This window comes from Dermacentor andersoni, chromosome 1 (assembly GCF_023375885.2).
Source record: "Dermacentor andersoni chromosome 1, qqDerAnde1_hic_scaffold, whole genome shotgun sequence".
Taxonomy (NCBI): domain Eukaryota; kingdom Metazoa; phylum Arthropoda; class Arachnida; order Ixodida; family Ixodidae; genus Dermacentor; species Dermacentor andersoni.
The window spans coordinates 155,316,750-155,344,062 of NC_092814.1; the positions used below are offsets into that span (position 1 = coordinate 155,316,750).

A 27,313-nucleotide genomic window follows, 5' to 3' on the forward strand; every position below is an offset into this window, starting at 1 on the left:
TCCCAATTGCAGACAAAAAGTCGTCACCCTCATTGTGATACCGGATTAGATGAATCAAGGCAGCGCTGAACCTCTCCATCTTCTGGTGGTGGTTCAAAATCTTGGGCATCCATTTCGCACACAAGATTCGATAACCGAGGTGTTCATGAATTATGGTGTGACCCAAACCGTGACTGATCTTCACACGCCCTGCCAATTCATCGATGCTTATCCTCCGTTTTTGTCTAATCAGCCTTTGCAATTGTGTTGGGGGTGATTGCACGGTGGCTTTGGCACGGTCTTGGATTGTCTTTGCAACGTTTGAACCATTTTCTCCGTGTCACAATGGCCAATGAAATGCAATGTTCAACGTACATGGCAGCCATACGGCGACTCATTTCTTTTTGGGAAACATTTTCAGCTGCCAAAAACCTCACGACACCACGCTGTTAAACTTTTGGAGTGTCCATTATGCCACGAAACCAAGTTCAACCCAGTGTACGAGGAGATTAAAGGGCCCCTCACCAGGCCGCATGGCAAATTTTGGTTATATGCTGAAAGTTGTTACGTGTCCTCTAAAGAGTGCACTGCCGCAAAAATTTTTCAAATCGGCTCATTAATAATATTTCAGTGCCGCCAACCCATGATTTCAGGAGGCAAGATCCACTGCATAGTGCGACTCTACACTCGCCCCGTCTAGCCTCCGCCAGCGAAATTCCTTCCCTGCTTTCCCCCATGCCGGACCCCATGACAAATATGTCATGGGCCCCGCCTTCACTTTTTTTTTTCTCCTTGCTTTTTTTTTCGGCACCTTGCACTTTCGCTGGTGGTGTTGCGCACGAGCTGTTATCATTTCGCGCAGTGCACAATTTTGCGCGCTGTGCACAAGGACACATGACTAGCGCTATAATTCAGTGCTACACGAATACTGAGGCAGAACAAGCGGATCGCAGAACATGATCACGTGTTGGAATACGGTAGAAAATAATGGCATAGTTTCGGTACCTGCGCACGCGACCGCACGACTATGGGAACAAGCAGATGAAGCAGAAGTACATCTCTCTTGCTTCGGTGCAAAGTAAAACAAAAAATTATGCAGACATTCCGTTTGTGTGTTTTATTATTTCTCTAAACTTCAATTTGTCAATTCAAGCAACAGATCACACAGATAACAGATGTTGTCTTGAATAATTCTCAAAGTCACGTGTCACCATGAGCGACGTCACATTGCGGACACGAATACGTAGGCACAAGTACCCGAGTGCGTCATCCTCTGGCTTAGAGCGCGGCGGCCGCGAGGAGCAGGGAAAACAGCATTCCATTTGAAATTTCAAATCTTTCTGTGGCACGTACCAATGTAATACTTTGCAGACACAATCGCTATCGCGCAATGTATGCTCTGCGCTTGTCAGCTCAAAATGGCGAGACCTGGTGAGGGGCCCTTTAAAGAACCTTTATCCTCACACCTGCATGTCACTTTTGTAAATGAGAGATGACTCTGTACAATGTGCATGCCTCGCACACAATGAACCGAACCATTATTGCGCGGAGTGGGTTGACTCACTTTCATTTGACTCGCCCTTGTGCATTAGAAATGCGAATATACAATGGACTATACAAATGCGAAGATACAGCTTGATAAAGGGCAAAAAAGTGTCACTGGAAACAAAGTTCACAGCACATACACACAAAACCTCGCAACAAGATATTTAAATATACTTATAAGTCTCCAATAAATCTACGTATCTAAGAAGAAGTCACTGTATGTAATGCGTCAAACAAGGCATATAAACATCTTGCGCAACAACAGATTCACAGATCACAGCCCCCCCTCGCTCCACTCCCCCTGATGTATTGTGCTTGACAGGAGGCGGCGCACTTCTTCCCCACTTTTCTCCCTTTCGCACTCAAGACTGAGCCACCATTGTCAGCTCACCCATGCCCCCTTATGCTTTCACTCGCACATACAGCAGGCGGCGCGTGGTCACGATGTTATCACCCTTGGACTTTATACAGAAAATGAGGGCGACGGCGACGGCAGGAATGCACCTGGAGTGTCCATATAATTGCTATCGTAATAATATAGTAAGAGTAACCGGCAACTGAAGCATCCCATGTCCCACTATTTTCCACAAAAGAAGTAATAAAATTGAACTTTCACCATGCGACAATTTGCTGCACCGCAACAATGCCTTTTTTATTTTGTGGGGCGGTGGCCTGGAAATGAAAAAAAGAAACGCAAGGAAAGCATGTTGGCCATAATTGAATGCCTACTTTGGGCACCTAATGTGGCTACCAAAGGAATATCGAAGAAAACGTGAGACGCTTGGTCTGCAAAGAACCATAAGCATACTGCTCGGTATCTTACACCGGCGAGTCAAGGCTTTCCCGAGGTTGCACTCAAGCGAATGCCTTGCAATCCATCAAGTTCCCACAGTGATGGCAGCGAGCGACCATTGTTTCTTTTTCTCGTCTGCTAGCCAAAAAGCGTCCAAAACTCTGTAAGACAAAAATCCACTCGGCCAGAGAAAAACGAATGCGCATCGAAGTGCACCACGCGGTGGTCAGAGCAGCACGAGAAAAACGCATGTGCTCTGGCTGGTTCCGGCAGCCCGCGGGTAGTGAGAACAAAAAAAAGAAAGGAAGAAGAAGAGGCTCAATGTGTCCTTGCGAATAAAAGTCAAAGTAGAAAAATAAATAAGGCCGTAGTTACCTCTGCTGGCTTTAGTGTCTTGACATGAATGCTTTGGCGCACGTGAAAAAAATGTTGATATTCTTTTCTGTGACATAATGGCACAAATGAACCACCACAACGCTTCGTCTCATCGGACCTCACTGCGTGCTTTGTCAACTTGTCAGATAGTGTGTTGATTTGGCTTGTCTCGTTGTATGATGCTATGTACTATTTAGGAAAGTCTGCACCTCTGGCGTCAAATGTTTATAACAACATTAAACCCACGAAGTTCTGGAGTTGAAAATATAAAGCACAACTTTGCAAATGTCAATGCACCTTTCGCAGCAAAAGTTTATGAGAATTTTATGCCCATAAAGTTTCAGAATTGAAATCCATGTGCTCCGTAGATTCCGCGGCTTTCGCGAGATACCATGTCGAGCCCGCTCACCATCAAAATACCCTTGAAACTTCCTGCTTGGATGGGGCTCCTTGCATTGTGTGACTCCCGGTGCATGGGTGTTGCCGCAAAATCCAGCCCAATTTCGCAATGTTCGCGCTGAAATGTCTTTTTGAGCTTGAAAAGGACATTCTAGACGAAATCCAGCATGATTTCCGGCACCGGGGGTTGTTTTGGTCGGCGGCGCACGACAGCACCAAAAAATTTCGGGGAGGGGGGGGGGGGGGGGCTGAAGCCCCATAAGCCCCCCTCCCCCCTGACTACGCACCTGATTAATGGTAGACTGGTAACATTGAGCATGCAATACTAAACCCTGTTTCACAATAATGTGGCACTGGACTGGAAGCTACAACTGTTGCCAGCCAAACAAGAGCATATTTTTACAAGTTTGCATGTTCATGTGCCACATTTTCTCTGCCCCCCTCTTTTCATTGTGCTTCAAATTGTCATTTGCTCAGCATTGAACTCTCTCAAGCTCGCACTGTAAAAAGTTAGTACATCCGTTAGGGTTTAAATTTGTCCCGCAACAATAATCATCAATCTCGTGAGCATTTCCTTTATTTGAAGGAACCATGAAATGATTTTGGTGGTTGTCCACGAACACATTAATATGGTAGGAAAGGTCATTGTGAATGTTAAGGGCCAACTTTAATTGTTCTGCGGGAACCCTGTAATTATAAACAACTTTTAAGACCTCTCATTTCGTCCATTCAAAGTGCTATCGCTTCCCAAAATTTTACCCCCTCTGCTCATTTTAAGTATAATGGGTGACTGATGTCACTCAGGCAAGTAATCTCGTTGGCTTTCCATGTGACGTCATTGGGAATAGTTCAAGCATATCACTCCACTAAGCTTCATTTAAATAGTATTGCATACAAAGTAAATTGTGTACGTGTAATATTAGCACAAATGCTACAAACAGTGACATTCTTTCAAGCAAGTGATGCATACTCTTCCACCTGAGAACATGGGTCGTCTGCTGCAGCTGTTTTCTGCACATGTCAATTTTTGCATGCCTGCAAGGAAAGGAACAGAATCAAGAATCCCATCCGAAAAGCTGTGCTCTTTGTTAAATGTTTGAGGCGGCATGAAGAATGGGGAGGGGTGAGCAAAACGTAACAAAGGTTAATAGTAGTGCATTGGCGACAGTTGCCAGTGAGACTTGGAGGGTAGAAACATGAATCGTGCCAATGCTATTTGCGACTCCAACTAAATGCTTGCCCCCTAGCAGCTGCATCAAGAACCAGTCGATCTAGGTTAGGCCTCAGGTGCTCACATTACAGTGTGCACTGCAACATTGTTTATAGTTCTCAAAGTGTCATGATGTCGCCGCACGCAAGCCCGAAAAAGAAAAAAAGATGGATGTTGAAAGAATTTTGCTCTGTATTATTATGCATGTCATCGCGGTAGAAAGACAGCACTGTATGATTTCATAGTTTCCCTAAGAAAGCAAACGACGCGCATCGGAGGCTGACATGGATAAGAATTTTATGCATTGAGAAAAGGTGACTGATACTGTGCTGGTTTGTTCGAAACACTTTACTTCGGACTTCTTTATTCCCAGCGAGTCGGACCTTGCTTTCTTTTTATATATTTTAAGTATGTAGCCGGCGTTTCAAATCGCGGAGTGTACCTTGTTTGGGCAGGCACTTTATTAAAGTAGTGATGTACTCTAAGCTTCATTTGGTTTTGTTTAATTTTCTGTCCATGCATTAGTGTTACCAGTGCTTTAAGCAGTAGGAATATTCTTGTTAATGTACTTCTGTCCATGGGGATCGGTGCCTGGAACAATAACTAGCTCGGAAGGTCTCAAGTTGATCATGACACTCTTTATGCTGCAAAGCGACATATTGTTTTGATAGCATGCTTTAGTTTAGCGGTGTAAGTAGAAGATGCTGTTTGCTCATTCAGCGCGGTGAGTTGTCAGTATATTTGCTCACAAGAAATTTAGAAGCAACTGCAAACAGCGCCTGTTCCAGATTTGGAGCATTTGACCTCACCACAGCACTGCTAGTTTGCTCTCAGACTCTATGCACGCAGCTAAATTCCATTACAGCTGGTTTGATTGATTCTCAAGTCATGCATTTACACTAATACAGGTGACATTGCTCAAAAGAAAACCCTCACTAAGTTTCAGAAACCTGTTGAAAGAAATGCAGCTTGTTCCGATTGGTTGTTATTTACTTCATGCGTTTCGCCGGGGTTTGAGAATTCCTATGGGTGACTGGTGTCTGCTGTGTTCCCAAGCCTGGACACTACCTTGAACCTGCATACTGCATGCATCACATGCAGACTACCTTATCAAACGTATCAGCTAACTATAAAGAGGCACTCCGACTCACAAACTGAACTCTCATTTGTTTTTATCCCAAGACACATTGACTAGGTAACTTAACAACAGTGCACAACAACGGTATTTAACTTAGGAGCGCAGGACAGACGTTACTGGCTACTGGCCGGAAACAAGTACTTGCACCTTTAAGAGGCCTGCTACGCACAAACACTTCCCTTTTTTTAACCTCTGGCTCGCTTTGTCCTTAAAGAGGACTCGCTAGGCAGGGCGGACGTTGGCATGTGCAGCGCAAATATTTCCGAGGTTTCGTCACTGAAAGCCTCGAGACAGATCAAAATAAGGTCATTGACAGCAAGGACCTTTTTGGCTTCTATGAAACATATCGATTTACGCCACAAACGAGAAACATGACAGCACCAAGCAAAAGAGCTACTATGAACCTGGATGTCGTAGCCATCTTTGTTTATTTGGACAGTGTTACCAGCACAAGTAACAGATTCTGGAGTTACCAATACCTCGAGAACACTGGTAAAGCAGCTCTCATGTTTTTAGACTATACGATTGTTTAGGGAGTAAGCTCCAGTGAGTGGGGGCATGCTGAAGTAGTGCAGCGCTGCATATAAACTTCATTTTAAGGCTACCATCACCACAGTAATGAGAAAAACTGCATCAGAAAGAGATTTGGGAACACACTCAGTTCAAAGCATTCCTAAGTAGCTGACACTTGCGTCACTGCACAATGTTGTGCCCTAGGAGATGGGACATAGCCATGGCTGCATGAAATATGAGTTGAGGGGGAACACAGCAGTTTAAGAGAAGTGTAATGCATAACCACTTGTATCTCTTTAATATAGCCCGCTGTTATAAAATTATGAGAAAGCTTTCCATGAGAGGTACTCTAGGTGGCACTCTCTTGTAGTACAAAAAAATGAGTCATTCCACTCTGTGAAGGTGGATGACCAGTGAAGCTGTTTAGCACACGGCACAGAGGTGACACAGAATTTTGAACAAAGGTATGAACTCATTTATTGTCTTGATGGGTGGTCATCGTGACGAAAGGTACGCACGCACGCACATCTTGATCGGAGGTCATTATTTGACTCGCAGCTGCAAACACATTCTTTAATAATGTCAAATCGATGCACGTATGCCACTGGGTCGGATCGGTGTGGCATCTCAAGCGATATGTCTGCAACACGAAACATGTAAACCGCTCCCTTTTCGGTACTGACACATTCACATTGAAATCACCGAAGACGATGACAGGGGTAGCGTCATCGCACCTAACCCACGCAAAGTGAGTAGCCATGAACCCTACAGCGCTGTGAGTCATTACATTTTTTGCTTGCTTAGGGCGGTATGAGCCATTGCTTACGAGGGTACGAGCCTTTTATCGTGGCAGTTCTCGACATGCTGTTCTATATGTTGTATGTGTGATTAGAATGAATGTAAGCACTGTTCGCTTCACTTAGCTGAGTACTTGTAGCCTCTGCCTTATGGGCTATGAGCCATTGCATTTTTTGCTTGTTTACGGGGGTATGAGGCATTCATGATGATAGTTTCGTTCACAGAGAACAAAAATGCCCAGAACCCTATCCATATACAGCTTCGCTGTAAAATTATTTCAGTGGCCTTTCACTGCACCTGCCACTTTCTTGTCGGGAATGATATGGCATGCCAAGATATGCATTGCATTTTTGACTAGAGTGCTGGGTGCGCAGTACTTAAGAAAGGAAATGCACTTGAATTGATGATTGTCATTGTGGGACAATATTACACCCTAAAGGGTGTACATTTTTTTATGAGCACAGTCCGAAGCATCAGAGCATGTCACATACCATCCACTCGAGTGTCAAATTATTGTGAGGCAGAGTATAGGCAAGTCATGAATTTGCTGTGGGCTTAACTCTGTGCCATTGCACATGCTTTATTAGAGGCCCATCAGTATTCAAATATATTTATCTGTTTTGTGGCGGAAACAGCAGATAGTAAATATCCCTGCTTGATTCAAGGTCAATTATAGTTGTGCAAATGTGTTTATTATGGTTATTGCTTTTTTCATACTGGCAAAATTTGTGTAAATATCCCTGCTTGATTCAAGGTCAATTATAGTTGTGCAAATGTGTGTTTATTATGATTATTGCTTTTTTCATTCTGGCATAATTTGTCTGTTCTGCAGATGCTGCAGGGAGACCAGCAAACTGGGAACCTAAACGCAAAAAAGATTTTTCATGTTCAGACAGACTGGTTGGTAGCAATACGTTACTATCGAAGTGGATAATATGTTTAGTTCCAGAAACATTCTTATTCATAGCCTTGAATATGGCTGCCCGTTATTCTCAGATCCCTTTCTAAGGATTTCTTCATTTATGCTTCACCGCTTCTTCACTTGTGCTAATTGTTGAGTTTTAAACCTGTTATGCACAACATTTGCTTTTAACATTTGAGCATGTTCAGATAAAAACAGACCGAGTGGTCCTATTACTATCTTTTGTTTCTAAAATTTTTTCTTTTGTTTAATATGGGAAAAAGTGTCTTATGAAAGCAATCCACCTTGGTTTTGTGAAATGCCACATAGCTCTTCTACAAAAAATATGGTACATTGCTAAAAGTGTGCTTTGTTGAGATTAGGAAATTTTGAAAATTTGAAGGCTTATATTCTCCAGAGTCTTCTTTTACATTACATTGCACATTTCCTTCAAACATTTTCAATGTTAACTTGGAAACTATTACATAAATGTTCACCTTGAATATGAAGCAAGTGCCTGATAAAGTGTTTGGAAGCAGTTTAGTCAGATTCGTGCCGTCAGCGTTTGAGAAAATTGACATTAATTTAGACCACTGTGTCATCGCAGGCAACAAAAAGTGCCCATGAAGTCCATTCTGAATACCGCGAGAGGACATGAATTTCCAGGAGGCAGTATCAACTTGGTAACCTATCACACAATGTTACGTCTTGATCGCCACATTTAGGTGAAGAAAACGGGGCTTTACCATAGCAAACATGACGAGACGGTTACATTGTCCATGTGCATGGAGTTGCTGCTTTTAGAAACTAATCATAGTAGTATTTTTTGCGTTCTTAACGTACCTGTCCATAATAAGAACTGACTTGAAAAAGCAGTTATGCCCTTGAGCTGCCTTCGGGTCTCGCGAGGATGTCACAAGAACGAGAACATTGTACTGAGTAAGATTTATTATTGTAATTGAAAATCACTTTTCCTACATGCACACACAAGCTCATCTCTTTGTTTGAATCGTATGAAGGACAATACATAGGTTCAAATATGTGGTTAGTTTTTTAACTTAAAAACAAGATGTTATACCATGTATTTGAAGTTCCTGAATTGTCAGTACTAAATGGACATTGGTGTAATTTTTTTATGAAAATAAACGATGATTGTATCTTTTAACAGCCCTCAGAAAAAATGCTAAATTTTGCCATGCAAAAATTGTGGCCTCCTTAGACTAATCTTCAAATAACCATTGAGCCTATAGTTTTAACTTTTTCTACAAAAAGCACAAATATTTGAGGAAACACCAAACTTTTGAGCTTCGTGTTTGAGTATAAGCGATCCTAGTAAGCCGCTCAACATCGCCTAATTGAGCCAACTTTGCCACGTTGTACATTATTTCCATTCTATTTAGCATCAGAAAGAGCTGAGCTTATGTGTGTATTTAGGAAGCGTGATCTTCAATTATCATATTAAATCCTACTTGGTACAGTGTTTTAGTTCTCGCATGTAAGCATCCACATTTTCAAAATTTACTAATATCAACAAAGCAACTTTTTCTACTTTCAGTGACATACCATTCTTTTAAAACTCTTGCTTGGGCTAGTTGTTTCATGCTTGAATTAGTAAAGGCAAGGCGCAGAAAACCAGGACTCAAGAAGAAGAACACAAACGACTCAAGAAGAAGAACACAAACGACAGGACCGGCGCCACTCACAACTAAACTTAGTTGTGAGTGGCGCCGGTCCTGTCATTTGTGTTCTTCTTGAGTCCTGGTCTTTTGCACCTTGCCTTTACTAATTCAACCATTCTTTTGCAGATATGCTATGAGGTATTTCACAAAACCACGGTGGATTCCTTTCATGACGCAGCTTTTCCTATCCCACATAAAAATTTTGTTGAAAATAAAAATAGTAATCAGACCACCCAGTTCGTTATTCGAACACATCCATTTGCCATTCACCTGAATTAGTAGCCCATGTGCATTAAAAGGTGCAGTTTAAGAAAACCTTGCCGATTTATTACTCATGTTAGTAAGGCAGTGACTTTGACCATATAATATTGATTTCCTTTATAACTCTGTGGCTTCAAATCTGTGTAGACATGTACTGAAATATGCTTTCACTGATGTTCTTTCATCTAAATGTTCTTTCACTTAAATTGCAAAGAAATGAAAGCAATAGTTATGTGTTGAGCAGTATAGGTTGCAGGAAATATTCTCAGTTATAAGCATACACTCTGCTCAGAGAGTCAGCTTATGCTTCTTCCTCATTCCTATACCGCTTTTGGTTTTTGTTGTTGTTGATTCGACCTTGTTTAACATCATAATGCTGGCTTCACGTAATAAACTTTTCCCTGTTTCTGCTGGCTTTAAATAGCATCTTTCATCTCTGTGCTCTACTATGACTGTATCGTGCGCCATACCATGCATTGCAGTGGCTGCTTTTAGAAATGTGCTTTTGAAATGTACCAGATACAAACACAATTAATGTTGTTGATTATCTTTGCACCGGAGCACCAGCATGCATCCTGTTTATTATTGTCATATTGCATTTCTCCCCTTTCCCCCTCCCTTGCAGAGTAGCATGTAGGTGAATACTTCTATGCTGGCAAACCTCTCTACTTTTAAATAAAGATCTCTCTCTCTCTCTCTCTCTCGCGTCTCTTTTGCCATTTCTATTAGGTAACATTTCCAACATGTTAGGAAAGGAAAAAGGTGACACAATACCATTGTAATTCATTTCAGTTTGCCCTCAACATTGGAATTACATTTTATACTCCAGAAGAGTTCTTTTTGAGGAGTCGTGCAGCTAAATTTGATCTTCCACAATTTGACCCCGTGAGTATTGCTATATGCCTGAATTCCAGAAAGAATGTTTCCTATTTTTAGTTGTTGCGTCTTTAGGTGCAGATTGGAAATCTTTTTTTTTACCTCTCTTTTTTAACATCTTTATTTTTCACAATTTCATTTGATGCTGAAACATCAGAGTAACCTGCAGGCGCTAAATTTTTCGAGATGGCCATGCCTCTACTGCAGTTCATGAGGCCAATTTCTTGTGAATTAAGGGCCATTTGCAAGAATTGTAAAGAAAGCCCACATATAGAGACGATGCATTGTACAATTTGCTTGACCCAACGGCCAATGCAGTCTCCTTAACCCTTTCCATGCCTTGGACAAGCTGGGTTCGTCCACGCGTTTCTAGTAAAAGAGCGGTGCTTCACATTTTCTAGGAATGCGATGGATGAAACTAGTTTTTATCTCGGTGCTTAGTAATGCTTTTGGTAGACAGCAGTACACAATCCATGGGACAGCGCAAGCAGAAATGTATTTTCTGAGGAGGCAAAACATGTTGGCAACTGCAGTCTTTAAAACTAATTTGGACATTTTTGGTTAGAATTTTGGATAATAGCATGACATTGAAGGAGCTAAGGAAATACACTCTGGCCACTAATATTGTTGGCTGTTACTGAACATAATTACCCCTCATTTGTCTCCATCATATTTTGACCAAAAGGCCATCTTACTTATCCTACAATGAAAAAGCAACTCTTCATATCAGTGGCTCTCATTTGTTGTAGAGAGTTGTTATTTAACTTTGCTGTAAGTTATATATATAGCTTATCTTCTTAAATAATAATGAGACATTAAAGAGCAAAATTAAGTAGGAGTGTATGAATATTTGAAACTTTGAATACAAATTGTATAGTTCTTGCTATTTGATTCATATTCAATATGAGAATTAACTATTTGGAGGTGTCAAATATTCGCTCAATTTGAATACTATAAAAGACATAACGGTTGTTCCAAAAAAAAAAAAAAGTCAGAGTGGAGACTTTTCCAAATGATTCTATGGCAGGAGACAGGAGAAGCACAGTTATTGCACCGATGAACCAGTTCCTGATCGAATGCATGCAAAAGGTTCGTTCTACACAATGGTTTCCAGCCGTTAATAAACATGTCTTGTCTTAGGGAGTCTACATATTTGCTGACTCATTTAGGCTCAGCAAATTATTATTTGGCCCATCTTGCCATGTTTAGATTCCTTTAAAACGGTGCGCAGTGCTGCAGTATTGCACTTAGTTTCTTCAACGAGCACTACACTATATTATGCGCGCATGGCGAGATGCTGTTCCTCTGTTTCTCTTGGTCATTTTCGTAGTGCACCAGGTACAATCACCTTTCCTCTGTTTCTCACTTACAAGCTTTTCAGTTGACCTGACATCCAGTTGGTGACACCATCAAATGTGTCAAATAATGTAAATAAGCCTTTTGTTGCCAAGTGTACTCTGTGTAACTTTTACATTTCACTTAGTCTAAAAGTTAGAAGTATTTGGTATTCGAAGGTTGTTTTTCTCTAATATCTGTATTTGGTTCAGTTTGAAAGCTACGCTATTCTAACACTTATAAAATTAAGGGATGCTATATTACATTATTTGTCTGAACATCCATATAAGCCATTTTATTACTATCGAGAGCAAGCAAAGAAAAAAAAGTGATTTTAAAATGGAAGACAGAAGTGGCAGTGTCAGGTTCTGTTTTGGGTCCTTGTGGTGTTCGTGACTGTGTGTGTTACGCTAAGATGTCATGTCCAGAGTTGTGCTAACTGCTTCTTTATGTTATTTTCATCATTGCCCTTGTGGTTTACATGCAAGGTATTGATTCAGAGAGAAATTCATAATTCAATTGCATTTTTCTCCAATAATGAATAATCTTCTACAAAATAAATTCTTTGAGATTCATGAGCATAGCTTACCATCTAGTAAAAGATGGCGTTTCAGTTTAGTGTCTTTTGCAGTAGCAGGGTGTAAGGGCCAAAAAGTTATTTCCTGTACATTATTTCAGGTTGTTGGATTTTGAAGATTGAGATAATTAACAGTAAGGATTGTACAATTTGGCACCCTGACACCAATTTCTGCAGTGAAGCTTTAGTCTGTCCTGGTAATTTAGTTGTAACTGCCATGGTAGCTATGCCATAGTAGTGGCTATGGTGCTTAACTGCCGAGCTCGAGGTCGCAGGTTTGATCCCGGCTGCAGCAGTCGCATTTCGAGGTGGGGCGATATGCAAGAACACTTAGATTTAGGTGCATGTTAAAGAACCTCAGCTGGTCAAACTTAATTCAGAATCCCCCACTACAACATGCCTCATGGTCTGATTGTATTTTGACTAGTAAAACCCTAGAATATGATTAATTTTAATTTTTTATGCTTTAGTTATGTCCTAGAATATAGCACTGAGTTGATGCAATATTGTAGTGGTCTTTATGTGTGCATGATCTAATGTATATAATAAGGGCCCTTAGTTTTAAAGTTTTAGATCTTCCAGGAGGGTAAAAAGTGTGCAATATCTTTGTAGTCATTAGTATTGAAGATATCAGGGATTTTCTTCATGCCATTCAAGTTTTTAAGCATGAAATGCTTTTAGCTCCCATTGTCGGTGACCTTCAAGTGACCTTGAGCCAAAAGTCAGAGCCGTTATCCAGGATCTCAAACGAGAACATCCGGGCAACCAGTCAAAACTTAAGAAAATGTGGTCTGTGACCCCGAAACCTTTATACAGGACCGCATTACATACACTAGTTACTGCCCAAACAAGTTACAAAAAATATTGCTACCGAGTTCTTCCTAATGTTTGTTTACAATATCACTCAAGCTGTAACTTCTACGACGCTGAAGTTTTATTTGTCATTTCCAATAGTAACATTAAAAAGGCAGATACAGGGCACTATAGATTTGATTATCATCTTTTGGCACTGAGACAGGGTTACCTGTGTTGAATGACAGTGGTCTGCGAGTCCCACGGCGCAAGTTTTGCGTCGCCTCAAGACATGGCGCTTCCTTCAGGCGATTTTCTTCTTCTAGCTGGGCAGTGCGCTCTGTCTCCCTGGCATCTTTCGCTGCCTGTCATGCCGCCTTCAGCCGATCTTCTTCTTCTACCTGGGCAGCATCCATATGAACCAGTACACAGGATAGCGTGGTGCAGTGTGGGATGGTGGGGTGTGCCATTGCGAACATGCACTACACCCATTTTAAGATTATGGCTAGTACCCTCTCCAACCAGTCTTCTTTGCCAGTTGCCATTTCATGCTTACATCTACTCTTGATTACGGGGGAGCCAGCAATTTTTTCATTATCTTACAGATATCTTTACCAGTGAAATTATTTAACAGTGAAAGCCACTAGTTCTTTGCTGGACAAAGTATGCAAGCACTTTATTTTTGCACACAAGTCAGAAAAAGTTTGAACCAGGGCAATTATTTTCCAATTGAACATTTTTTTTTCTGAATTATTGCTCATATACATTACTATTTAAAATTAAAATCACTGCGTTTCTATGTGTGTGGCAGACCTGCTGAGCCTTTCTACACATTCTAACTGGGAGAACAATACTTGAACATAGCCGCAACAGTTCTGTATTTGCAACACAGTTACAGCTGAATTTTCTTAGTGTGGTGTAGCACAGGATTGAGTTCAGTAGTACTTGTGTCCTCTCAGCTTTAGCCACTGTGTGCTCTAGAAATGCTTATCTGGAAAGCTGTGAGATGACTCTCCTTATTTTGATGTTTGTAGCAGACATTTCATCTTGTTGTACTGTTTCATTCGGAATAGATATTTGAGCAAAACTCTTCAAGGATACTTTGCTATGACATAACAAGAATATTCGGTAGAAGCAGTGGAAGGGTAACCCAGGCCAAGGCTGGTATAATCACTTCAAACACATATTACTGGGACCATTACTATAGTATACTGCAGCTTGATGTTAAAATGATGAGTATGGCAGCACAAGTGTATCATTCTGAAACATTATGTATACAACTAACAGGTGACTGAAGAACACTTGTGATCTATACCTTAATTTACAGATTCCAGTGCCTTTTTTGTGGTGCAGTGCATCTTAATGACTGCAATTTTTAAAGGTGGCTTTTCAGGGAGAAATCGGGTTCAGACCCGATTCTGTTGTGCACCTGTGTTAACCACTATTGAACCACCATTTTGCACCCTTTACTTGGCTATCATAATGCCATTAGTACTTGTCACCGCATTTTACTGCATTTATTAATCTTTTTTTTCTCTCTCTCTCTATCTGGTGTTTATAGCGCAAAGTGCCACATCTCCCACTTGCTGAAGTTGTAGCATCTGCAAAGCCAAGTGAAAGCAAATTCTTTAATGGTGATGACCTTCCAGCAGATCACACTGAGGTGTGTTTCAAGGTCATAGTGCTCGTGTGTTAGAAGAAAAATATACCTCCTAATTTTTGTTCCTTTTCTTGTGCTTCAAAGGTTGTGGTGCTTGTTGGATATCCCGCATGCAAGTATATTCTTTTCTTTTTCCTTGCTGAACCTGGTAGAAAATTTAGAGATCTGGACACTAAGCATAACACACCTTGCGTACAGAGTGTCCTTACAAAGCAGGGCCAAACTTGAAGATTTGCTAAATGTGAAGTTTGTTGCTGCATGTGACAACTCTGAAATATTGTGCTTAACAACATAACCTTGTAGCGATACTACGAATGGCATTTACAAATGGTTAGCACTGCCATTTTTTTTCATCATAAGCCAATGGCAACTTCATTTATAACACAGTAGTCATTATTAGTCTTGTCTTTCTCACTGCCATTGAATGCAGTGAAGTCTTTATGCCTTCGCAATTCATCATCATTAGGGTATAATTGAGGTGTCATTTTCACCCGTTGAGATAATTGTCTTCTTTGGATACACTGGCAGCTGTCCTCTGTGCATCTTGTCTTCCTAGTTGCCCCAAACAATCCTCCTTGGTTTCTTATCTGTAGGCTATGATGGAGAAAGCTACTAGATTGCTAGTTTATGTGTCTGGAATGACTAACAGGCAACCTTTACCAAAAATAGATGTTATGTATGCCAGAAAGCAATGCAAAAGTGATAGGTGGGTGCCCGCACCACTATTTCTAATGTGGCTTCTAACACGGGCCATGATTTGCAAAGGCTTGTTAGCTTCCACTTTATTTGAATATGAAGAAAAATTGAACCTGGCAGCTTCTGTAGGTTTCTGCAGAAAATCCTAAATCCATGAAAAATCTTTGACATCATGCAGTGACGTAATGTATGTGGGATGCTACCACAGAAGATGCCATCAGCGCACATCACTCGCAGTGTATTAAATTTTAGTGCCATCGTTAGTGCCAATAAATAACATCAACAGTAGTATTTTTCTGCAAAAAGCACCACTAGGGATCTCATTTTATGCTCACTAGCTTTCTTTGTTACTGAAAATAACATTGTTATTGTGCTTATGACAAATTAATACTTCAGTGCTACAAAATAAATTCCAAAAGCGGTGCGTTGGTTTTCTGTGGTTATTGTAGACTAGACAAATTTACTTTTATTTAAGTTTGTGTGTAGCACTGCAGACGTCATTTTCTGCTGATCTGATTTAGTTTTCAGATTAAATATAGTAGTATATTTTTTTCTCAAGTTAGAAAAGCACTTATGTTCAGTGAGAATTCTCACTTTGCAGATGATTTAACAGGAGCGGCCTGCATTGTGTGAGTGTAGGAAAAAGTAGTCTTTTCTTATGTTAATATTTAATATATGTAAGCAAATGGCTTGCAGTAAACATCCTTTTGTCATATTATCAGATAACATATTTCAAAGAACTTCTAACTGTGCATAAATTATGCAACAAACACTTGTGCATGAACTAGTGATAAATTCCTCATTAAATTTGCATTATATTGTGTATTTTGGCTTAGTGGAATCTACTTTTACACTGTGCAAGGTGCATGGATGGTGTTTATTTGACGTGAACTACTCATGTACTTATGATGGGTTTTATGATTGTGTCAACTTTCATTCCACCTGCCAGTTCAAGGTCGCAAGTTTTAGCCCAGCCGTAGCGTCCGTAATGTGATGGGAATGAAATGCAAAAGCACTCGTGTATTTAGATTTAGGTGCACAGTGAAGAACCTCAGATAGTCCAAATTAATGCAGAATACTTTGGTATGCCTCATAATCAAATTATGGTTTTGGCATGTAAAACCACCCTAGAATTTAAACAATTTTGTTAGCTTTTATTCCTTTTTTTTCCTTTATAATTTTATAATGTATGCTGTTTAGATTTATTATATATTACATTGAAATAAGTTCTTTGGTAGCATATATTTCTTGTGCTTTAATCACTGAAAAAGCAGCAACGACTAACGCTTTCCTGTAGCACAATGTAGCTTTGTGAGGAGAAATTGTAATTGTGTGGCAGGCCTGCTTCAAATAAAGGCAGAATAAATATTTATACTCAGCATAAAAAGTATTTTTTGTAGCTTTTGGACAGCGTCTAATGGTTATTGTGTCCCTTCAACAGCTGGTAAGAGTCACTTTGCAAAGGAGTACCTTGTATCAAAGCAGTATGCTCATATTAACCGTGTAAGTTTGCTGGTGGTAAGTTTTAGTACCCATTATAGAAGCAGTCTTGCTCACTCATTAATGTATATGTGTTATTTGGGTTTCCAGGATATGTTGAAGTCGTCACAGAAGTGCATTGAGGAATGTGAAAAATCACTAAGGCGTGGTCAGAGTGTAGTGGTAGACAACACTAACCCGGACCCCGAGAGCCGAAAAAGGTAAATACATGGTGTTAACTAATGGATCACAAATGCTAAGTAAATGTTTCATCTACTCTTTCCAATCAGAATATTCTGACGGCCTCATTAGGTATCTTAAAATACATACTGCAACATACAATAAAAGTGGTGTTTGGAATGTGTGTGTAACATAAATGTTTTTGAAATGTACCTAAATATGATTAAATACTCGAATTAAAGTTTATGCTTCAGATCACTGCTCTTTTAAATTGTATTTATGACAAAATAAATAAGCCCCCTTCGGCCTTGAAGGCATTCAGTGATGATTTCCATTTATTAGAGGTCTTGAATCACTCTTTGAGCTTTGCAAGTGTACACATACTGTGGGTAGATCATCGAGCTCTGTGTCTCAGCCAAGCTTTGTAGTTATACATGTTGCTTGGAGCTAACAAATGTGACTTGATGATAGCTGCTCCTATTATTAAAAAGGGCACCTTGTGGCAATTATTAAAGGGGCTAACAACCAATTTTTGTGGTAACCTTTTTCTTTAATTTTTACTCCAATGGAAGGCTTACCGGTCAGAGTGTCTAATCATGAAGTGGTAATGTGGAAAACGCCGTGGAAGATTTTTTTATCAGAATTTTTCTATTTGCAGTGAGGATGTAGTTGTTCACTGGAAGCATGCTGAAAACAGCGATAAGTGAGTGCATTAGCGATTATACGCTGGCATTGGTGGAAGGCAGACGACAAGTGCGGCCGTAGCTGGGAGAGAGTATTATTTTGTTTATCAAGCTGATGTTTCTGCAATTCATGTTTTCCGAAGTGTTAAATTATTTCTACGATACCAGTTGTGTATTTTCATGGTTTCCTGTCCAACTGCTTTGGTCATTAACCAGTCAAGAATGTTTTTTAGCCAAGTGAAGTTCTTGAAAGCGAAACAATGCTTTTTCGCGAGATACGCAGTTAAGCGTGTTGCCGTAGTCGTGCGTGTGCTAACATTTTCGTGCTGGCATTTATATACAATCTAGTCGATGGCCTTTTGTACCTCACAGGGAGACCACACAACTCTGGGTACTTACTCGGAAACTTGAGGCACGTACAAGAGCATGTGCACTGCCATGCATAGTGGAGTGCGTGTGCTACTTGTTGGCGTGGACTTTCCTTACTTTGTAATATGCATATTTTAATATTATACGAACTGCAATTTTGTGCAATAAGTATGCTGTATTTGACAACAGCCAACTTACTTACAGTAATCTCATACACTAAATCTGGAGTACCAAAATTTCACCGCCAGGCCACGCCACCTACTGGTTTTTGAGGCTTTCTTGCCAATTTCTAATTATAATTCCCACTTAAATCGCAAACAGCGTGCTGGATTCTATCACTATAAATGGTGGTCATTTCATTTCCATCCAACATCTCGCAACATATTATGGCCAGTTGTCAGCCGGCCAGCTACCAGCCCATTTCAGGTAACAGCTGCCGATAGACACCGCCTGTTAGGCGATCCTCACCAATTACTTTTGCACACAAGCTTCTATGTACATGCACACTCTTCCAGGTTTTCCAGGAAACAGGATAACGGCAGTTGTTAATGCATACTGCCTGTCGTGTCACCACTACTCTGTCACCGTCAGGCACCTTTGTAGGGCAACCTCAGAAGTTTACTATATGCACATCGCAGAAAGAAGAAAAGGCAAGGAGAAGGCGATAGGGGGGGCAGGACACTGCTAACAGAGCTACTCCAGCTGAGAGGAAGCAATGAGTTGAGGGGGAATGGGGAAAGTAAACATTGCATTCTTCTTATCTCCATTCAAATGAGGCCCTTTTAAAAGAGGCTTTTGGAAATATCGGGTGTTTCAGCGAACACTTTCAGAAATTTTTTAAAATTCCCTATGGCAGATAGCACAAGTCTACATAAGCTGGTCTACTCGAAGAGGTGAACATTACTTGCACAAAAAAATGGGATGCATAATCGACTAATTAGCAAAAATACAATAAGGTTTTTTACTAATTACCTTATGGCACATATTGCAATTTACAAATTCTAGTCGAGGAGTTCGCAAGGCGGATCCACTTCGACTGAATTATCAGAACGACACCAGTTTTGAGATATTAATTTCCTAACTTGGCAGAGAAATGCATTGGCGTTCCAGTTACTTTTGTGCTTCCATGCGTAAGACGACATTTTGTTAAGAAAGTAAGTGGAACGACAGTGCATTTTCACAGCAAGTTTGATAGCGCATATTTCGTAAATCGTGTCAGCCACACAATTCAAGTGGATATTCCTTGCAGTCTCACCCACTAGACTTTGTTTATTGCAGTATGTGCCATAATATAATTGGTTAAAAACTTAATGATTTTTTTAATTAGTTGATTATGCATTTCAATTTTGTGTGCAACTAATGTCTGCCTCTTCAAGTAGACCAGCTCATGGACTAGAATTGTGCTATTTGCCACAGGCATTCCTTTTTTATTTTGAAAGTGTTCGCTGAAACACCCTGTATATTCCTAAAAAGGAACCACACTTATTCAAACATGTTCCCCAGGTTTCACAAGAAGGTGTTTCAGGATGGGCCCCTATAAAAAAAAGTGAGAAAAATCAGTGTGTGGAAGTGCACCTCCTTGTGAACGTTTGAGCCATGGTAGCTTAGCTTTTTCGTTACTGCGAGAAAATGGTCATTTTTATAGGTCTCGGAAAAAAATTATTTTCCACTACAAATAATATTGCAGCACACATTGCAGCATAGCTTATGGTGCATAATGAAATGCTCTTTCCAAAAGCATACATTGCCCCCAAAAAATTATTAGGTAAAACATCAAAATTCTAGAAAGCACCATTTTTGCTGCTAGATGATAAAATTAAGAAAAAGACATATATACGAAAACATTAATATCAAAGTAAATTCAGAGTGTACATTTCAAAGATAAATAACCAAGGAATTTAAGTCTGGTAATTTTTAATTTAATCTGGTAAAAATTTAAGTCAGGTAACGTTCAGTTGTTATCTAACTATAGGTCAATATCCTTAACAGCACTCATGTAAATTACTCGAACATATCTTTAAACATATTATGGAATTTCTTGAAACTAACAAAATTTTATGCACTTTCCAGCATGGTTTTAAATGTGGCCTTAGCTTTAAAACACAATTGACAGAATTTGTTCATGACATCAGCAGCTCTTTAGACATACGTGACCAGATTGGTGCTATTTTTATAGACTTTTCAAAGGCCTTCGACACTGTCTCGCACCCTAAACTTATGCACAAGCTGTTCGCTATGCTAAAAAATGCGTCTTTGGTTGGCTGGATATTGGACTTTCTTTCCCAGCATTTGCAATATGTATGTTTCAACTCTACAACTCACCCTTGATGCCCGTTTCATCAGGGGTTCCCTAAGGCTCAATACTGGGTCCTCTTTTGTTCCTGCTTTATATTAATTATCTCCCCCTACGCACCGTAGTTAAAATATGCCTTTTTGCAGATGATTGCATTTTATATCATACCATTAAATCCCCAGCTGATCATGTTGTCCTTAGCAATTAATTTGCTGACTTCTGTAACTGGTCCAAAGCATGGCAAATGAACATAAACTTTTCCAAAACTGTTTCCATATCTTTTACACGATGCTCATCCCCTTCCTTCTTTGCCTAGGCCTTTAACAATATTACTTTAAATAGGGTCTTCGAATTCAAATATTTAGGTATCCTACTAACACACGATTTGTGGTGGTCGAAACACATTGATGTCACCTGTAACAAGGCCCTTAAAAGACTAGGTTGCTTACATCGTACACTGCGTCTTGCTCCTCAAGAAACTAAACTTCTTACATATAAAACCCTCCTTCGCCCCATCCTCAAATATGTCTGTGTTGTATGGAATCCATACAAACAGTGTGACTTCAAAAAAACTAGAATCAGTGTAAAAAAAGGCAGTGCGTTTTGTTTGTAGGGGATATGACAAGGAATTTTCGCCATCTAACTCTCTTCCCCTACTTGGTCTCGCTTCTCTTGCTGAGCATTGCAGTCTTGAATGCCTAAAATTCCTTCACACGTTAATCAATTCTCCTCACCTCTTCTCTCTAGATAACTATTTGACTTTTTCCAAACCCTCATGTACGAGGAGTCACCATGCTCTAAATATCTCAACCATTTTTGCCCGCACTAATTTCTTTAAACACAGTTTTTTTCCATCAATTGAAGTCTAGAATTCATTACCGGGCAACATCCATTCACTACCACAAACAATTCATGCAATCTTGTTTATAAATGTTTGTTGTTCATCCCACTCCCGCAATAGCTTCATTGAGGCTGCAGTATGTATAAATAAATAGATAAATAAATAAATAAATAAATAGAGTACGAAAAAAATAAATGCTCAGTACACTGCCATTTTTTGGATACAAAAAAGAAACTAAGACCAGTTCATCGCTCATGCCATACGGTGAAGCAGTTCCTGGATATTGTGAAGCATAGGTGCACCCCGCCTTTTCCCACAAAACGTCTGGTTTTCGTTAACTTTGCGGTCCTCATAACACATTTTGCAGTTCCCCCTTTTCGGCACCTTCTGAGGATGGTCCGATGAGAACTCCAAGGAACGTACTTCACCAGTTCGTCTAGAGTCATGCACCTCTTCTGCGATGTGCTATGGGCGGCCTTCTTGGCATGAATGGAAGTTTCTTTGCTGCTGATGGCAGCACATCATAGCCAAGCGTAGTATGCATCCTGAAGATAATCAGTAGAGCTCTCAGGTCGTGCAAAAAGATTGGCAGATAAGCGCGCACAAGGAAGGAGATCACTCAAGGCTGTAAAGGAAACTCGCCGGTGAACAGCTGCAGATGTCCCATGCTGACTCAAAACATTGTCGCCACTTCAGCTTGAATCTGCTTTGCTGTCATCTTCGGAATCATAACTCAAGTCCTCATCACTAAATTGAAGTGCAGGTGCAGCATAGTTTTGAGCACGAAGATTTTCTCGCAACACAGCCGCGTGGGATGACGCCATGGGAGCGACTTTCGATAACTGCGCAGTGACACGGGCAGTACCCCTTACCTGGGTTTTACTATAGAAGTAAAATCGAAACTCTTGGAAACGGGTTGAAAATGCCAGGTCCATATGTTGGACATGCAGCAGACTTTCAGAAGTACACTTTGGTGCAATAAAACGACTCGGACTTCAAACCAAAGCTCACTAGTGAACAGCTGGCGTCATTTTCGGTTAATTATCAACGCTCAGCACTGTCAGACGGCAAAGCCAGCGATATAATTTAATTGACTTGCTGGAAGTCATTTGATTACAAAATTTTGATGCTAGTGCAGCATAATTGTGAGTGGAGGGCTTATTTCTCGAGCGCAGCAGAAGGTGACAGCCATGCCTCTTGTCGCTACAACATACGCACATTAGTTCGCAAAAAGGTCCATCAAAAATCACAACGTTGCTGGAGCGCAAAAATTTAAACTGATTCTGAAGGTTCAGTGTCAGTGGTTCAGTAAGTGGATAAGAAATGGCTTCAACATGTCAAAATTGGCGATCTAAAGCGCTGATCACCGGTGATTGATTTGAATAGGCATGGTAATGAAAGAGTTAATGGCTATGGCATCCTCATGTTGAGCACATGGTTATGTGGGCTTTTGATCCCTGGTTGTGGTGACCGCAGTCTGAATGCAAAATATACTGTGTGCTGATATTTTGATGCAGGTTAGAGAACCCTAGGTGGTCAAAACTAGTTTAAAGCTCTCTCCACAGGAACATCCCTCATAACCCATAGTGCAGCTTTGGAACGTTAAACCCAGTGAATAAAAAAAAGATTTGCACTTTTATTCATTTTGTTGCAGCCTTTGAAGGGGCACGTGCACTGAGTGCATTTTTACGAGTATAGAGGAGATTAAGTTCATGAGTAATGTTCATATGCACACGTACACTATTCATTTTCTTGGAAAAGCCAGCACAATGCGATAGTTACAAAATAGTGTGACCGATCGTGCCATAATAGCCTATTGTGATTAGGCCTATAATTATCTTTAATGTGTACCTAAATAGAAGTGCACAGTTAAGCAAATAATACTATCTTAGCTATGCACATGTATTTATTTGCTAGGGTGGTTTATGCATTTTAGCAGACACAATTTTATAAACAAGTAGAGTCTGCAGATACATAACAAAGATTTGACTTTCTTTCAATTTCCACAATTGTGATATATGTTTGTTGGAAACTTGAAGGTAATCATATTCAAAAACAACCCTATTTTGTTTGAGTCCTTCAGAGTGCTTGTATTCCGAAATATTCATTGTCAACTTTGACACTCAGTACACTAATGTCACATTCAGAGGCAAAAGTCTCACTCCCCATCCCCGTGTGACATAGCTTACTGTGGGGGAAATGGGGAAGTCAGTTACTATTCCCTGTTTTTGCCAGCTGAGAGCAGGTACTGCTCAGACAGCAGAGCAGCTGTTATCAACTCTGCCTGGCTTCTAGACTTGTGTGATCTACAAAATCTTCTACATCACTTTGTGCATCTGTCCGTTTTTAGACTACAACCACTGAATGTGAAATTAGAAAACTGAGTGTCAAATTTGATTATGATTATCTTAGAACACAAGTGCTCTAGAAAAATCAAACAAAATAGAATTATCTTTGAATATGATTGTTTTCAAGTTTCTAATATAAACATATACCATAATCATTAAATTTTTAAAATAGTCGCCAACTTTTCTGTGTATTTGCTGACTCTACTTCATAAATCTTCCAGAGTGCCTAAACCAGTTGTGCAGAAACAGCATTTGCATAGCTAGGAAAGTGTTTTCATTAAGATTACCTAATTTTGGAGTTAAGTAATTTGATGCAAGCATCTTGTTTAAAACCATCTCTAAAAAAGTTTACAACACAGTATTTGAAAAATGACTGAATTTCCTAGAAACTGAAACATGCAGCCAGAAACTGTGCAGTGTACCTCATCATCCCACATTGCATGTCTAAACAGCTAGATAGTATTTTTCGCCTCCTGTGTCTTGGAAAACTTTTACAGACACTAATGTATCAGTTTTATGATAGCTGTTGCACTATTTTTTCCAGGTTTATTGACATTGCAAAGAAACATGGCTGTGAATGCAGGTGCTTTGTTATGGATTGCACCCTGGAGAGAGCAAAGCACAATAACCAGGTGTGTTCTGTTCTTTCCATAAGTTTTGTACCCATGTTTCATTGTGACATTCACAATTGCAGTTTCGTGAGATTAAGCTGAAGGGACAACCCCATGTTTCTGTCACAGACATGGTGCTATACAACCATCGGTAAGTATTGTTGAAATATTTGAAATCTGCTTTCCTGGCATGCTACCCAATGCAGTGGTTCATGGCGAGCCGTCGCTACCAGTTTGACTATGGCTATGCCATTCTGGATGGCTGGCTATGGTATTCTGTTACTGAGCACAAGGTCATGGGTTTCATTTCTGGTCATGGCTACCACATCTTGATGGGGATGAAATGCAAAAATGGTTATGTACCATGCTTTGGGTGCACATTAAAGAATCCCAAGTCGGCACAAATAATCCAGAACCCAGCACTACAACATCTCTCATACATAACCCATGTGCTGCCTTGGCACTGCTGAATTGTTCCTGGCATTCTGAGCTAATTGGTTTTAAGTCTAACCTTACAGCAAACACTAGATATCATCTCTCATTCACAGTTTTGTCATTGAGGCCAAACTGGACCACCCTTCTTTTTCTTTCTGTCAAAGAATATATTTAGAATATATCGTGTCTGTGCGAGTGCATGTTGCAACAAAGAAAATCAAGCCGCAATTCTGCTGGAACACCATTGCTTGGGCTCGACACCAGCCAACTTGTAGTTAACTTGGTCACCCATACTTCCCTCATTTCCACTTGCAAATAAAACTTCCATACAACATGTTTTGAGCGTGAGAGCGCTATTGTTTACATACTGTGCACGCTGCTGTCATTAATGAACATGTGTAAGGAATGAGGAATGTCTGTCTTTTACACAACCATTCAATATATTAGGCACGCTGCCAACATGGAGTAAGTTTTAGAAAAAGTAATGCCTTCTGTGCTGATGAAACTAACTGCATGTTACCTCCTGAAGAAGTCTTCAGTATTCTTGTGTTCCTTATGATTGAGTATTTAGAAATTATGACATTATTTTATAATTAAACTTACAGCCCCAGTGTCTATACAAGGTTCATAGAGCACAATTGAAAACATTCGTTTAAGTTGTTTGCAATACATTACTGTTCCCATAGCTTTTTTTTCTCCATCCTTCAAAGCAAGCCCTCAACACCTTTAAAAGGCTGCCACAGGTCACCGCTTGCATGCCACAGCTGCTTTCTTTTGAATACGGAAAAAGAAGTTGTGCAAAGGCTAGCGTGTCGCTAACAATTGAAAGTGATGTTTTCAAATGTGCTCCATAAACCTACATTATGGCCATAAGGCTGATAATTAAAATATTATTTACTTCTACTAGTAATTAATAAGAACACGACATAATGGAGGCTTTTTCAGGAGGCTGCTGACAACATACAGCTGGTTTCACTTGCCCAAAGGACATTGCTTTTTCTTTTCTCTTTTTTTCTTTGTTAACTAAAATACCCAGTGTCTCTCAGCTGTTCTTGCATGCAAGAGTCTTAGATAATGAACATTATTTTCAATAATGTCTTCATGGATGCCTGCCCTTCAATAAGCAATTACATTTTGTTGAAATATGGTCGTGCTTCGTTAAATCATTTTCCAGGTCCAAGTTCAAGGAGCCAAGATTGTCTGAAGGATTCTCAGCCATCTTAAAAATAAACTTTGTTCCCAAATTCGGTGCACCTGAAGATGAAAAGCTATACAGATGCTTTCTCAAAGACAAGTAACATCGCAGTTAGTGAATAAACATGCAAGATCAGCTATTTCCTCTTTGAATGTAGCTCATTAAAAGTGACCTTTAGATTGTTTGGGTTTCTGTAAACATTAGCTGTGTTTAAGGCCCAGATGAGGCTTTTTCCACTAGAGTAACTCTGTTACATAATATGACACAAAATGAAAATGAACACTTACCACAAAGGAAACCTTTAATGTTTTGCTTGTGCCTCTGGATCACATGCTTACTACGTAGCCAGTGTATGCATAACTTACTTTTACAAGAAATTTACTACAGTCGACTTCCATTAATTAGACCCTGGCAGAACCGATGAAAGTAATCGAATTATCCGGCAGGTTGAATTAAGCAACATGCAGAAAAGAACGCCAAAAAACACTGCTGATTCATTTGGCAGTATTTGCCCAATTCTAACAAGTTCCTGAATCAAATATGCTCCCACTTTCTATGTGTAGGAAGCAGAAAACAAAAGTATAAATTACATTAAAGCTTTAAGACAAAGTAAAAACTAACGCACACCCAATTCTTTAGCACGAAAAATAAGCAAGGGACTTAATATGTGCATGCACATTGGCAGTCGGCTTTCTAAAGTCAGCTTCGGCGCAGTACATCCATGTTATGCTGTAAAACATACAACTGCGGCAAAGGCGGTTTTGATTTCGTGTACGATTGCACTGTGCAGGCAATTTCTGGCCCAATTTTCCTTTTAAAAAAAAGTGCTCGTTAGAATTGGGTAAATACTATAATAGGGCAGGCCAAAAATAGGCGTTTTTGGTGGGACATCTTTTTACGTGTGTTCTAAGCATTCACTGTCCCCTAAGCTCCGCCGAGACAGACGCTGCCACTAAAGGGGTCACTATTGGGGTCACCATAGGCGTCGGGCACATGCGCGCTGACTAGTCAAGTTCAATTTACCCTTCAAAGGCCTAATTTAGGATCAAAATAATGAAAGTTTGGGCCCGTATAAATGCATGAACGCCAGCCAGGACCTTCAGTTGGGATCATATTAACCGAAAAATCAAATTACTGGAAGTCTACTGTAGTTTTGACACTTGTGCCGATATGTGGCACTGTATTTTTATTTATTTCTATTTATTTATTTCAGTACCCTAAAGGCCCTAGTGGGCATTACATAGGGGGGGGGGATTTCAGGTGAGTACATAAATATCATTTATAAACAATACAAATCGAAGACAAGAATACTAACAACAAAATAAGAAAAATGAAATAGCAAGTTGATTTGA

The 27,313-nt window shown here is 40.0% G+C and overlaps 1 protein-coding gene across 4 annotated transcripts in view; it reads left to right on the plus strand.

The window, feature by feature from the left end:
* Positions 1-26,143, plus strand: part of PNKP (Polynucleotide kinase 3'-phosphatase) — a 38,897-nt gene extending 12,754 nt beyond the window's left edge. Inside the window, exons 6-15 of one of the 4 annotated variants that reach the window (XM_055068252.2) lie at positions 7,583-7,650; positions 10,384-10,476; positions 14,733-14,834; positions 14,916-14,943; positions 16,969-17,045; positions 17,118-17,227; positions 17,845-17,889; positions 24,265-24,352; positions 24,415-24,482; positions 25,941-26,143. In XM_055068252.2, the coding sequence (XP_054924227.1) occupies positions 7,583-7,650; positions 10,384-10,476; positions 14,733-14,834; positions 14,916-14,943; positions 16,969-17,045; positions 17,118-17,227; positions 17,845-17,889; positions 24,265-24,352; positions 24,415-24,482; positions 25,941-26,064 (803 nt within the window). In that variant the 3' untranslated portion in view covers positions 26,065-26,143. The remainder of the gene's footprint in view (positions 1-7,582; positions 7,651-10,383; positions 10,477-14,732; positions 14,835-14,915; positions 14,944-16,968; positions 17,046-17,117; positions 17,228-17,844; positions 17,890-24,264; positions 24,353-24,414; positions 24,483-25,940) is intronic. The other 3 variants (XM_055068257.2, XM_055068258.2, XM_050175367.3) reach the window with 3 other exon arrangements.
* Positions 26,144-27,313: the final 1,170 nt, after the last annotated feature.